At 43.2% G+C, this 12,646-nt stretch overlaps 1 protein-coding gene across 2 annotated transcripts in view; it reads right to left on the bottom strand.

The window, feature by feature from the left end:
* The window catches only part of SYNGR1 (synaptogyrin 1), an 89,498-nt gene extending 87,383 nt beyond the window's left edge, over positions 1-2,115 (bottom strand). For both annotated transcript variants that reach the window (XM_073592547.1, XM_073592548.1), the window contains exon 1: positions 1,702-2,115. In XM_073592547.1, the coding sequence (XP_073448648.1) occupies positions 1,702-1,800 (99 nt within the window). In that variant the 5' untranslated portion in view covers positions 1,801-2,115. The remainder of the gene's footprint in view (positions 1-1,701) is intronic.
* Between the last annotated feature and the right edge of the window lie 10,531 nt (positions 2,116-12,646).

Genomic DNA, 12,646 nt, shown 5'->3' with positions numbered 1-12,646 from the left:
TACCCATTAGAACAGTGGTCACCAACCCTGTCCTCAGGGCCCACTAATGGGTCAGGTTTGTAAGATAACTGAAATACATCACAGGTGATATCATTTTCTGCTCAGTGATTACAGTATTCTAGTCTGCATCTCCCCAAGGTAATACATAAAACCTGGCCTGTTAGTGGGCCCTGAGGACAGGGTTGATGACCACTGCCTTAGAAGATTTCCCCACATTTGTGTTATAAGAAAAACTCTGAAATGTTAGATTTCCCCCATTTTCTTTCTTGGTGTAAGTCATACCAATAGGATCTCTGCCAGCAACAAAATACTGACAGAGGATCTAACCCTTCCCCACTTTATCCAAAACTAAAATAAAAGAATCACCTTGGAGGCACACTTTAGAAGGGACTACATAGGATGAGACTTGAAGGCTGTGGAAGTAAAACTGGCCATAGATGGATTGAAATTCAGTTGGTTCAGCAGGGACTGGCTGGATTTCAACCCATCTATGGCCGTTGGATGTGTCAATCTAATCCTCTAGAATGGGACTGCTGGTATATTTTCATATGATGAGCTGCAACACTGATCAGTGTATTCTGACAGTGGAGGAGCTCTGCTGTCAAAATACAATAGAGCAGCGGGGAGGATTCCCCCAACCACCTTGATTGTGTGGATGGGGAATCTGTTTTTTTTTATGATCAGCTGGCAAGGAAAAAAAAAAAAGTCTTCTATTTTCCCTTTCATGTGTCCTGAAGAAGCGGATCAGCAATGTACGTTGACGCACAGGGGCTCACTCGATATCATGTAACCTAGCTGAAATATTAGGACTTTGTTGAATGAATATATATATATATATATATATATATATATATATATATATATATATATATATATATATATATATATATACACACATACATACATACATACATACATACATACATACATACACACATACACATACACACACACACACACACACACTTTTCATGGCATGTTTCTACATGCTTTTATATTTTTATGTTCATAAATAAAATTAGAATTTTATTAAATCACTATGGTCCAATCTGCCTCTAAAATCCAGCCCTTGGGTTTCTCCTTCCTTCTATTTTCAAATAAATAAAAAATAATAAGAGATCCATCTATAGACAGCTAGAATACGGTGATATATCTCCATATTCAACAAATCCTGAAATTATCACATCCTGCACTCACATGGATCTCAGGCACTTCAAAGTTAAAAAATAAAATAAAAAACACACCACACCTGAAATGGTACTGGTGTCCAAAAATGTGAAAGTGACCCAGTCCTCAAAAAAGTGAGCTGACAAGATTTATAATAGTGATTTTAGATCCAAAACTAACACACATTTAGCTTTTTTTCCCTTGATCAAGTAAATGTAAATGAATGGGGGGGGGGGGGGGGTTGAATGAATGAAAGGGAAAACACTGGGGGAGGATTTACTAAGACAGGAGTAAATGTGCCAATCAGATTTTAGCAGTCATTTTCAAAGCTTAACTGTATAAGCTGAAGCTAGAGTTTGATTGGTTGCTATGCACAGCTGCTTTAGTTTTGGCGTTTGATGGCAGAGGAACATCATCATCATCATTAGGTGTCCGCTGTCAGCCAACCTTCCTACATGTAGGATGATGTGGGAACACACAGGAGGAGGATAGGAAGAAGTCCTGGAAGACTGATGAGGGATCGGTGGGACTTACCCAGGACACCATCCTCAGGACAGTGTGAGGTTGTCTGATAAATGTCTGCGGGTCAAAGGCTCCTCCAGCCTTACCAGCTCCATAAGCACCTCCCTCCATTCCGAAGCCGTTCTCTTCCCAGCACGAATGTCCTTGTAGTGATGCCGATGGAGGAGATCAGATCAGATAATGGCTACACCGCTCAAGGACATGGACAGGTTCTCTGTAGGTGAACGGTGGCAGCGATGACAGATCACTACAACAGGCAATGACAGATCGGGAGTGACAGCCCGGGGATGCTGTGGGATCAGCTGATGTGATAAGAAAATGCAGCCAAACCCTCGATCAGAGCCAGTGCGACTGCTACAGGCAAGTGCCGAGTCTGTAGCAGAGCCCCGCGCATGCGTCCTCCGCCCTCCTACCCAGCTGCCTCAAATAGAAGCATGTGATCCCACTCCCATCCACTGCCATCTTGGTCAGAGTCGGCTGCTTATCTCCATGGCAACAATAAGAGGAAAAAAGATGGTGGACCCATGTATATAACAATTAGAAAAACGTGTGCTACACTTGTTTATAGGAAAGACATACATTTACAATCAATAAAATAACACATAATATAAAGAGAGAAATCTGTATTCACATGAGAAATCTTCTCAGTTGTAGCTGAGGTGACTCCATGGATCAGTGCAGGGACAAGGTAATCTAGAGTCCAGGGTGAACATGCCAAACTGCGCCCCCCTCCAATGTATTAGCATTATGTGTCAGCAAAAATCCCCCCACAAAAACACTGAGCACTAATCTGCATGTTTACCCGCTAAGCATAAATGACCCCCCTCCCAGTACAAATCCCCCCCATGAAACACCCCCTCCCAGTACAAATCCCCCCCATAAACCCCCCTCCCAGTAAAATCCCCCCCCCAAAAAAACCCCTCCCAGTACAAATCCCCCCCCAAAAAAAACCCCTCCCAGTACAAATCCCCCCCCCAAAAAAAAACCCCTCCCAGTACAAATCCCCCCCCCCCAAAAAAACCCCTCCCAGTACAAATCCCCCCCCCCCAATGAAACCCCCCCTCCCAGTACAAATCCCATAGCTCCCAACTGTCCCTGATTTTAAGGGACTGTTCCTGATTTCGGGCAATGTCCCTCTGTCCCTCTTTCCTCCTCATTTGTCCCTCATTTTGGTCTGATCCATATAGTAGTATAAAAAAAATCTACTTTTTATATTTCAAAAAGTGTTTCCCAGTGCTAAACCTTTCTTCCAAATTCTAAATTGCTGCATTTGTAAACTTTAAAAGCCAGTATAAAGGAATAGTAGTGCTAAAAATAAAGCCCTTGTGGATTTAATTAACATTTTATTGGTTAATCCTCCTTTAAGGGGGTGTGGCAGGGGCGTGTCCTATGCCTACATACATTTGCTAGTAGGTGTCCCTCATTCCCATCTCAAAATGTTGGGAGGTGTACCCCCCCCCCCCCCCCATCCGCAAAATCCCCCCCCAGCTCAAATCCCCCCCACCCCACCCAAAAAAACAATTCACCCTTTCTAGCACAGATCCTCTACCCCTAAAATTTCCTCTCCTAGTACATATCTTCTCCCCCCCCCCTTTACTAAATAAAAATGTATATTTTTCTAAGGAAGAAAGAATAATAATTTTTCTTTAATTAATATTTTGCTGGCAATAAAACCCCATAGGGAAAACTTTTCATTTCAAATCTTCTTCCCCCATTCCCCCTCTCAACACAAATCCCCCTAAATCACCACTCTTAGAACCCCCACCCCTAGAACAATACTTACCCCCTGTCACCCTCCAAATGCCCCCTTCCAACACAAATCCCCTCCCCCAAATCTCCTTATGGCGCCCCCCACCTTACAGTGCCCAGGGCAGTTTGCCCTCCTGCCCACCCCTTGTCCTGGCCCTGCCATGGATTGTCCTTCCATCAGTGCCCTGTAATACCCTGCACAGATGCCATGTACTAAGACTGGGAGAAACCTTCTCTGCTTGTTCTGTGAGCAGCAAAAAGGCTAAACTAGTCATTCTGGTTGTGAACAGAGTGAAGAGGGATTAGAGCCCCTGTCAGAAATGTATTGCTGTCTGTGCCCCCGGTAGGGAGATTTACCCTCTCTATTGGTCCTGTTTACCATTATCAGTTTTTCACCAGAACAGAAATAGAAGGGCAACACTCCATGGGCAACACTAGATCTGGTGACACCCTGGGATTCTCTCACTTTGGAAGGATTTCCTCTCACTTCCTGTTTTGGCTATGGGATAGGAAGTGAAAAAAAATCTCCCTAATGGGACACAGCATGTGATTTGCACAATATTGCTGTGTAGATCACATGCGATGTCTGTGCAATGCAAATTCAGCTATACAAACTGTATGGCTGAAGTTGCATTTGCACCAAAATGGCGCAGGACCCTTTTTTTGGTCCGCACTGGAATCGAATTGCATGGGTGCACTGCAATCTGCAAACCGTTTTGGGGTGCCATTACCCTTACATTGACACTCGCAGCGATTCGCAGAGAGCAGTGTGAACTGCCTGCGAGTGAGATGCGATGCAGGAACCCGTGCTGGTTCCCGCATTGCACAAGTGTGAACCGAGACACCGATAGAGAAAAAATAATTGATGGGATTGTAACCCTCCCTTATTCTCCAGAATGACAAAAAAAAGTCTGTCTTTAGTTTTAAGTCAGCTGGGTACACACTATACAAGTTTGGCCTGTTTTTGAGGAACCCAAAATCGTTTCCTAGTGAATTTCACTGTCGGCCAGCTTCTGCCTGACATCCTTTATTGGAAGAATCAGAAAAAACATGCAGAAAATTGTTGGTCAAACAGCGGCTGCATCCAATCAGATGACACAGTCATTGTTTGGGTATTCCGAATACAATAGCAGCAACAGGAGATTCCTCCATCCATGCTGTATAACATGGATGGAGGAATCTGTTATGCCGCGTACACACGAGCGGAATGTCCGACAGAAAAAGTCCGACGGGAGCTTTTCATCGTATATTCCGATCATGTGTATGCCCCATCGGACTTTTTACGTCAAAAATTCTGACGGACCTAGAAAGAGAACATGTTCTGAATTTTTCAGACGGAACCAATTCCAAATCGGGAAAATCGCTCGTCTGTATGTTGTTCTGACGTTCCAAAAATGATGCATGCTCTAAAGCAAGTACGAGACGGAAGCTATTGGCTACTGGCTATTGAACTTCCGTTTTCTAGTCCCATCGTACGTGTTGTACGTCACCGTGTTCTGGACAGTCGGAATTTGGTGTGACCGTGTGTATGCAAGACAGCTTGAGCGGAATTCCGTTAGAACTCCGTCGGAAAAACCTTCAGAGTTTATTCTGACAGGAAAACCGATGGTGTGTACAGGGCATTAGTCTTCTTTCAGACATGCAGTACTGCCCTCTGAAAATGTATTACTTTGCAAAAGGTGGCATAGCAGTAGCTGACAGAAATTCAGGAGGCACTACCGCTAGCTGTTTATGTGTTTTTCCCTTGTATTTAAGATGGCAGTGTTACATTGAGGGACCGTGACGCAATTGTGAGCCAAGTGTTCGGCTTGCAGTTGCTGTTCTGTGATACTGAACGCAAAGAACAAGTTTGACAGGCAGCACTGCCTGCACCTCAAGTTAAAAATGCTGCAGACGTGAAACAAAGCATGCATCCAACTTTAAAAAGAAAAGAAGAAACGGTTTGGGACTTTATATGAGGACATTGGAATGTACCTCCATCCCCGACATTTGGCTATATGATTAAAAAGGTTTGGGACTTTGTGTAAAGCATATGTCCAACCTTGTTCAGCTGTATTGCTACAATTAGGGTGGGTGGCTGAGGGGCTGTAAATCCATGGCTCAGCTGCCTGTTTTTACTGCCCCTTGGCTGCCTGTTTGAAAGAGCCCTTAATTTCTTTTCGTTCAGGCTACAGGTTGCCCAAAAATAATCTATGTATGTACAGTATACTTAGCTTTGCTCTTTTCCCTGTGTAATATACAAATCTCCTGTGATTGCTCTCATTCACGAAGGAGTGAGCCCAGTCCTCCTCCCTACATAGATGTAAGGTCTCGTTCAAGCCACATGCGTTATGGCTACACTGGCAGCTATTTCCAGCACAGCCTCAGGACATTGACAAGGCTATGTGTCTTGTTTCCAGTGGTGTCAGTTCACACTACAGTTAGGGTTAGTCAGGAGAGAGACTTTTGCCTGTTATTCTGTTATGTTGAGTTTCTTCAGTAAAGTTTTTATACTGCTATGAGTCCGGTCTGAAGTTATTTAAAGGGGTGCATGTTGGGTGCTGGCGTATCAATAGAACCTGGGTCTGTGACAGAGGCATAGCTCGAAGCTTGTGGGCACCGATGCAAACGTTGACCTGGGACCCCTCACTACCACCCGCTGCTTCCACCGTGCACCAAGATACTCCTACAGCATGCCAAAATATGGTAGCTGTATGATGGCTTTCTCTCTCTCCTGCTGTCGGCAGCACGTGCACACAAGGTGGGGGCAGGCATGCCATACTCTGCGCTGCCGGGTGAAAGTGGTGGGCTTGCATGTAAAAGAGCCTAGATGAACCCTCTGCCTTCCAGATGCGCATACAAGCCCACCGCGTTCACCCGGCATCTCGGGGTGTGGCCTCCCTGCCCCCCATCTCGTGTGCACGTGCACAGCTGTGCAGGGCTGAGCAAGGTGGGAGGGGGGTACTGTACTGGGGGCTGATCAGAGAGTGCGCCACTGGAGATACCACACCCTATTTTTATACATTATGAAACAGCACCCAGTTGCCTATCTCATGGCCAGGTTGCAGTGATGTGGAGGTGCAGGATATTGTGGAAAGTTGACACCCCCCTTCCTGGTAATGACAGATGAATCCATCTTCTGGTAATCACACATTCTCCCCCCACCAGGTAATGACAGATGCCCCCCCCCCCCCCCCCCCCCGTCACCAGGAAATGACAGATGACCCCCACCCAGTCCCCCCTTCTGCTCATCCTGCTTAAACTGACACAGTAAAATCTGCAGCCTCTGGAGCCTGCAGCCCCTCGTGGCCCCTCAGGAGGTGTTAGGGGTTTTTTTTGAGGATTTTTTGTGACTATCAGCAGGTGTTGTGAGTAGAGCTGCCACCTCATCCCTTTAAACCCGAACACATATGAATTATACAGGTTCTGAGGCTAATCAAATGCAGATAAGGCACCAAGTGAGTTTAATTACCAACTTAATCAGCCACAGAACCTGTGTAATTAATATGTGTTCAGGTTTAACCACTTCAATACAGGGCTTTTATACACCCTTCCTTTCCAGACCAATTTTTAGCTTTCAGCGCTCTCACACTTTGAATGACAACTACTCAGTCATGCTACACTGTACCCAAACCAAATTTTTATCATTTTTTTCTCACAAACATAGCTTTCTTTTGGTTGTATTTAATCACAGCTGTTTTTTTTTTTTTTTTTGCAATATAAGCAAAAAAAGCGAGAAATTTTTGAAAAAAACACTTTTTTTTAGTTTCTATTGTAAAATTTTGTAAATATGCAATTTTTCTTCATAAATTTGAGCCAAAATATATACTGCTACATATCTTTAGAAAAATAACCCAAATTAGTGTATATTATTTGGTCTCTGTGAAAGTTATAGAGTCTACAAGCTATGGTGCAAATCATTGAAAAATGATCACATCTAAACACATGATGTAATGAAGGCCTATCATTTCTTGAGGCCCTAACAAGCCAGGAGAGTACAAATACCCCCCAAATTACCCCTTTTTGGAAAGCAGACATTCCAAGGTATTTAGTAAGAGGCATGGTGAGTATTTTGAAGTTGTAATATTTTCCCACAATTCTTGGAAAACATTTTTTTTTTTTTTGCACAAAATTGTCATAATAACAAGTTATTTCTCTCACATAGCACATGCATACTTGCAATGACACCCCAAAATACATTCTGCTACTCCTCCTGAGTATAGTGATACCACATGTGTGAGACTTTTACACAGCCTGGCCACATACAGAGGTCTAGCATCCAACTAGCACCGTCAGGCGTTTTACGAGCATAAATTGCACATCTCATTTGATGACAACCTATCACAGTTTTGAAGGCCCTGGAGCACCAAGTCAATAGAAACGCCCACAAAATGACCCCATTTTGGAAAGCTAACACCCCAACTATAATCTATGAGGCATAATGAGTCTTTTTAACGGTTAATTTTTTTCCAGTAGTTTTTGAAATATGTGGGGTAAAAAATGAAAACGCATTTTTTTAATACAAAGTTGTCCATTTATAAGATATTTCCAACACATAGCATGTACATAGCAAAACTGACACCCCAAAATACATTCTGCTACTCCTCCCGAGTATGGCGATACCACATGTGTGAGACTTTTACACAGCCTGGCCACATACAGAGGCCCAACATTGAAGTAGCACCATCAGGCGTTCTACGAGCATAAATTACACATCTCATTTCTCAACCACCTATTACAGTTTTGAAGACCCTGGAGCACCAGGACAATGGAAACGCCCACAAAATGACCCCATTTTGGAAAGCTAACACCCTGATGTATAATCTATGAGGCATAATGAGTCTTTTGAACGGTTCATTTTTTTTCAGAAGTTTTTGGAAACTGTGGGAAAAAATGAAAACGCATTTTTTTTTTTTACACAAAGCTGTCCATTCATAAGATATTTCCAACACATAGCATGTACATAGCAAAAATGACACCTCAAAATACATTTTGCTACTCCTCCTGAGTATGGCGATACCAAATGTGTGAGACTTTTACACAGCCTGGCCACATACAGAGGCCCAACATTAAAATAGCAGCTTCAGGCATTCTAGGAGCATAAATTACACATCTCATTTCTCAACCACCTATTACAATTTTGAAGGCCCTGGAGCACCAGGACAATGGAAACACCCACAAAATGACCCTATTTTGGAAAGCTAACACCCCAACATATAATCTATGAGGCATAATGAGACACAGCCTGGCCACATACAGAGGTCTAGCATCCAACTAGCACCGTCAGGCGTTTTACGAGCATAAATTGCACATCTCATTTGATGACAACCTATCACAGTTTTGAAGGCCCTGGAGCACCAAGTCAATAGAAACGCCCACAAAATGACCCCATTTTGGAAAGCTAACACCCCAACTATAATCTATGAGGCATAATGAGTCTTTTTAACGGTTAATTTTTTTCCAGTAGTTTTTGAAATATGTGGGGTAAAAAATGAAAACGCATTTTTTTAATACAAAGTTGTCCATTTATAAGATATTTCCAACACATAGCATGTACATAGCAAAACTGACACCCCAAAATACATTCTGCTACTCCTCCCGAGTATGGCGATACCACATGTGTGAGACTTTTACACAGCCTGGCCACATACAGAGGCCCAACATTGAAGTAGCACCATCAGGCGTTCTACGAGCATAAATTACACATCTCATTTCTCAACCACCTATTACAGTTTTGAAGACCCTGGAGCACCAGGACAATGGAAACGCCCACAAAATGACCCCATTTTGGAAAGCTAACACCCTGATGTATAATCTATGAGGCATAATGAGTCTTTTGAACGGTTCATTTTTTTTCAGAAGTTTTTGGAAACTGTGGGAAAAAATGAAAACGCATTTTTTTTTTTTTACACAAAGCTGTCCATTCATAAGATATTTCCAACACATAGCATGTACATAGCAAAAATGACACCTCAAAATACATTTTGCTACTCCTCCTGAGTATGGCGATACCAAATGTGTGAGACTTTTACACAGCCTGGCCACATACAGAGGCCCAACATTAAAATAGCAGCTTCAGGCATTCTAGGAGCATAAATTACACATCTCATTTCTCAACCACCTATTACAATTTTGAAGGCCCTGGAGCACCAGGACAATGGAAACACCCACAAAATGACCCTATTTTGGAAAGCTAACACCCCAACATATAATCTATGAGGCATAATAAGTCTTTTGAATGGTTCATTTTTTTCCCGAAGTTTTTGGAATATGTGGAAAAAAAATGAAAAAGGATTTTTTTATACAAAGTTGTCCATTTATAAGATATTACCAATACATAGCATGTACATAGCAAAACTGACACCCCAAAATACATTCTGCTACTCCTCCCGAGTATGGCGATACCACATGTGTGAGACTTTTACACAGCCTGGCCACATACAGAGGCCCAACATCCAAGTAGCACCGTCAGGCGTTCTACAAGCATAAATTACACATCTCATTTCTCAACCACCTATTACAATTTTGAAGGCCCTGGAGCACCAGGACAATGGAAACGCCCACAAAATGACCCCATTTTGGAAAGCTAACACCCCAATGTATAATCTATGAGGCATAATTAGTCTTTTGAATGGTTTATTTTTTTCCTGAAGTTTTTGGAATATGTGGAAAACAAATGAAGACGCATTTTTTTATACAAAGTTGTCCATTTCTAAGATATTACCAACACATAGCATGTACATAGCAAAACTGACACCCCAAAATACATTCTGCTACTCCTCCTGAGTATGGCGATACCACATGTGTGAGACTTTTACACAGCCTGGCCACATGCAGAGGCCCAACATCCAAGTAGCACCGTCAGGCGTTCTTCAAGCATAAATTACACATCTCATTTCTCAACCACCTATTACAATTTTGAAGGCCCTGGAGCACCAGGACAATGGAAACGCCCACAAAATGACCCCATTTTGGAAAGCTAACACCCCAACGTATAAGCTATGAGGCATAATGAGTCTTTTGAATGGTTCATTTTTTTACAGAAGTTTTTGGAAAATGTGGAAAAAAAATTAAAATGGTTCATTTTTTTTTACACAAAGTTGTCCATTTATAAGATATGTCCAACACACAGCATGTACATAGCAAAAAGGACACCCCAAAATACATTCTGCTACTCCTTCTGAGTATGGCGATACCACATGTGTGAGACTTTTACATAGCCTGGCCACATACAGAGGCCCAACATCCAAGTAGCACTGTCAGTTGTTCTAGGAGCATACATTACAAACAGAAATTCCTGCCAACCTATCACATTGTTGAAGGCCCTTCATATTTCTAACACATAGCATGTACTGTACATACCAATTACAAATCAAAATACATTCTGCTGAGTAAAGGGTAAAGAAAAGATTAACTGCGGTTTTAGTAGTGCAGTGGTCCACAGAGGAGAGCATCGGTCCAGGCAGCAGGCAGGAATGTGGACAGTGACAGCAAAACAGGCAGCAGGCAGGAATAGTCAGTACAGGTAGAGATGTCAGCACAGCCAAAGCATTGGTCCAGATAGCAGGCAGGGATGTGGTCAGCAGCAGCAAAAGGATCAAAGGATCGTCCATGCAGCAGGCAGAAATGCTGTCCATAGTTAGTACATGCAGCAGGCAGAGGTATAGTCAGCACAGCCAGAGTATTTGTCCAGGGACCAGGCGGTACCATCAAGCTTAGGGCATCGGTCAGGAAAGAATGGGCACAGGGGTAGAGGCTTCTCCCACCCAAATCGCTTTGAAGCCTCCGGGCAACCAGACCCTGTTCTGGGAACACAGAAAACCAAAAACTGGTTTTCTGAACTCAGAACACTATTCTGGAGCCCCTCACATATGTGAGACCCCTGTGTAGCAGGGTGAAAGATCAATCCAAAGGGCAGGCAAAAACATGGTCAACAGGCCAGGGTCAGTGCAGGTAAAAGGCAGAAATAGACGGTAGGCAGAGGCATAGTCGATACAGTCCAGGGTCAGTTCACGTGAAAGGCAAAAACATGGCGGAAAAGCAATGCAGACGGTAGGCAGAGGCATAGTCGAGAAACAGGCCAGGGTCATTTCACATGGAAGACAATGATATGGTTGGTTGAGGCAGGGAAATATTCAGGACAGGAATTGAAAACAGGAAAATGGCAGTATTAGAAATATGGGCTAATAGTTTTCCAGAGTGTGATATCGCTTGAAGCATTCTCTGATGCAAAGGCCAGGTTGGCAGGGACAGTCGGGACAATGGAAGCTGGTATCTCTCCTAATTCCTCTTTTGGTGCACACCCGGCATTTCTTTTTGGCGTCGTCTTCCGGATCCTGTTGGTGGAATATGGTCTGGGAAATGGTGCTCATGTAGTCTGCTGACACAATCGGAGCGAATGCTTTCTGGGGGGGATACTTGCTGATAGATCAGAGCAGTGACAATGTCTTCAATAAACTTTATGAAGGTGGTAGGTGTTTCTGTTGATTTTTGGTAGATGATGAAAGAATTTAAAAGGGCCAAATGAAATAGGTAAATTGTGACTTTTTTGTACCAGAAGAGGGATTTCCTTGTTGAAAGATAGGACTGCAACATTTGATCATTTAAATCCACCCCCCCCCCCCCTGTATTTATTGTACTCGTTGTTGATACAGGAAGGCTTGCGAACGGTACCGCGTCTTTGTGAAGTTCCACCGAGGTGTCATCGTGGATGGTGGACATGATGTACACATCTTTCCTATCCCTCCACTTCACAGCCAACACTTCCTCGTTCCTCAAGCTTGTCGATTCCCCACTTTGGTTGTGGTGACAAGACGCTGTGGGAAACCCTTTCGGTTTTTCCTTGTTGTACCACAGGCCAAAGTTTTTTTTAGATATAGGTGGCGGAGAAGGGGCAAACTAGTGTAATAGTTGTCCATGTAAATATGATACCCCTTTTGGAGGAGTGGGAATGCCAACTCCCAAACAATGCCAACTGTACAATTTGCCTTTGTACATGTGAAATGAGTGCACATAACCGGTGGCGCTTTCACAAAGCTTGTTAAGCTTCAAGCCGTACCTCGCCCTCTTACTGGGGATATATTGCTTGATTACCAGCCGGCCTGTGAAATGCACCAGGGATTCGTCCACAGATATGTTTTTGTCAGGGGCATAAAGTTCAGCAAACTTCTTGGAAAAAAAATTAATTAGGGGGCGAACTTTATATAGTTTGTCAAAGTTTGGGTGATTT

Source organism: Aquarana catesbeiana, linkage group LG07, assembly GCF_042186555.1.
Source record: "Aquarana catesbeiana isolate 2022-GZ linkage group LG07, ASM4218655v1, whole genome shotgun sequence".
NCBI lineage: Eukaryota > Metazoa > Chordata > Amphibia > Anura > Ranidae > Aquarana > Aquarana catesbeiana.
Note: the sequence above shows the minus strand (reverse complement) of the source record. Positions and strands in the feature narration are given on the sequence as shown.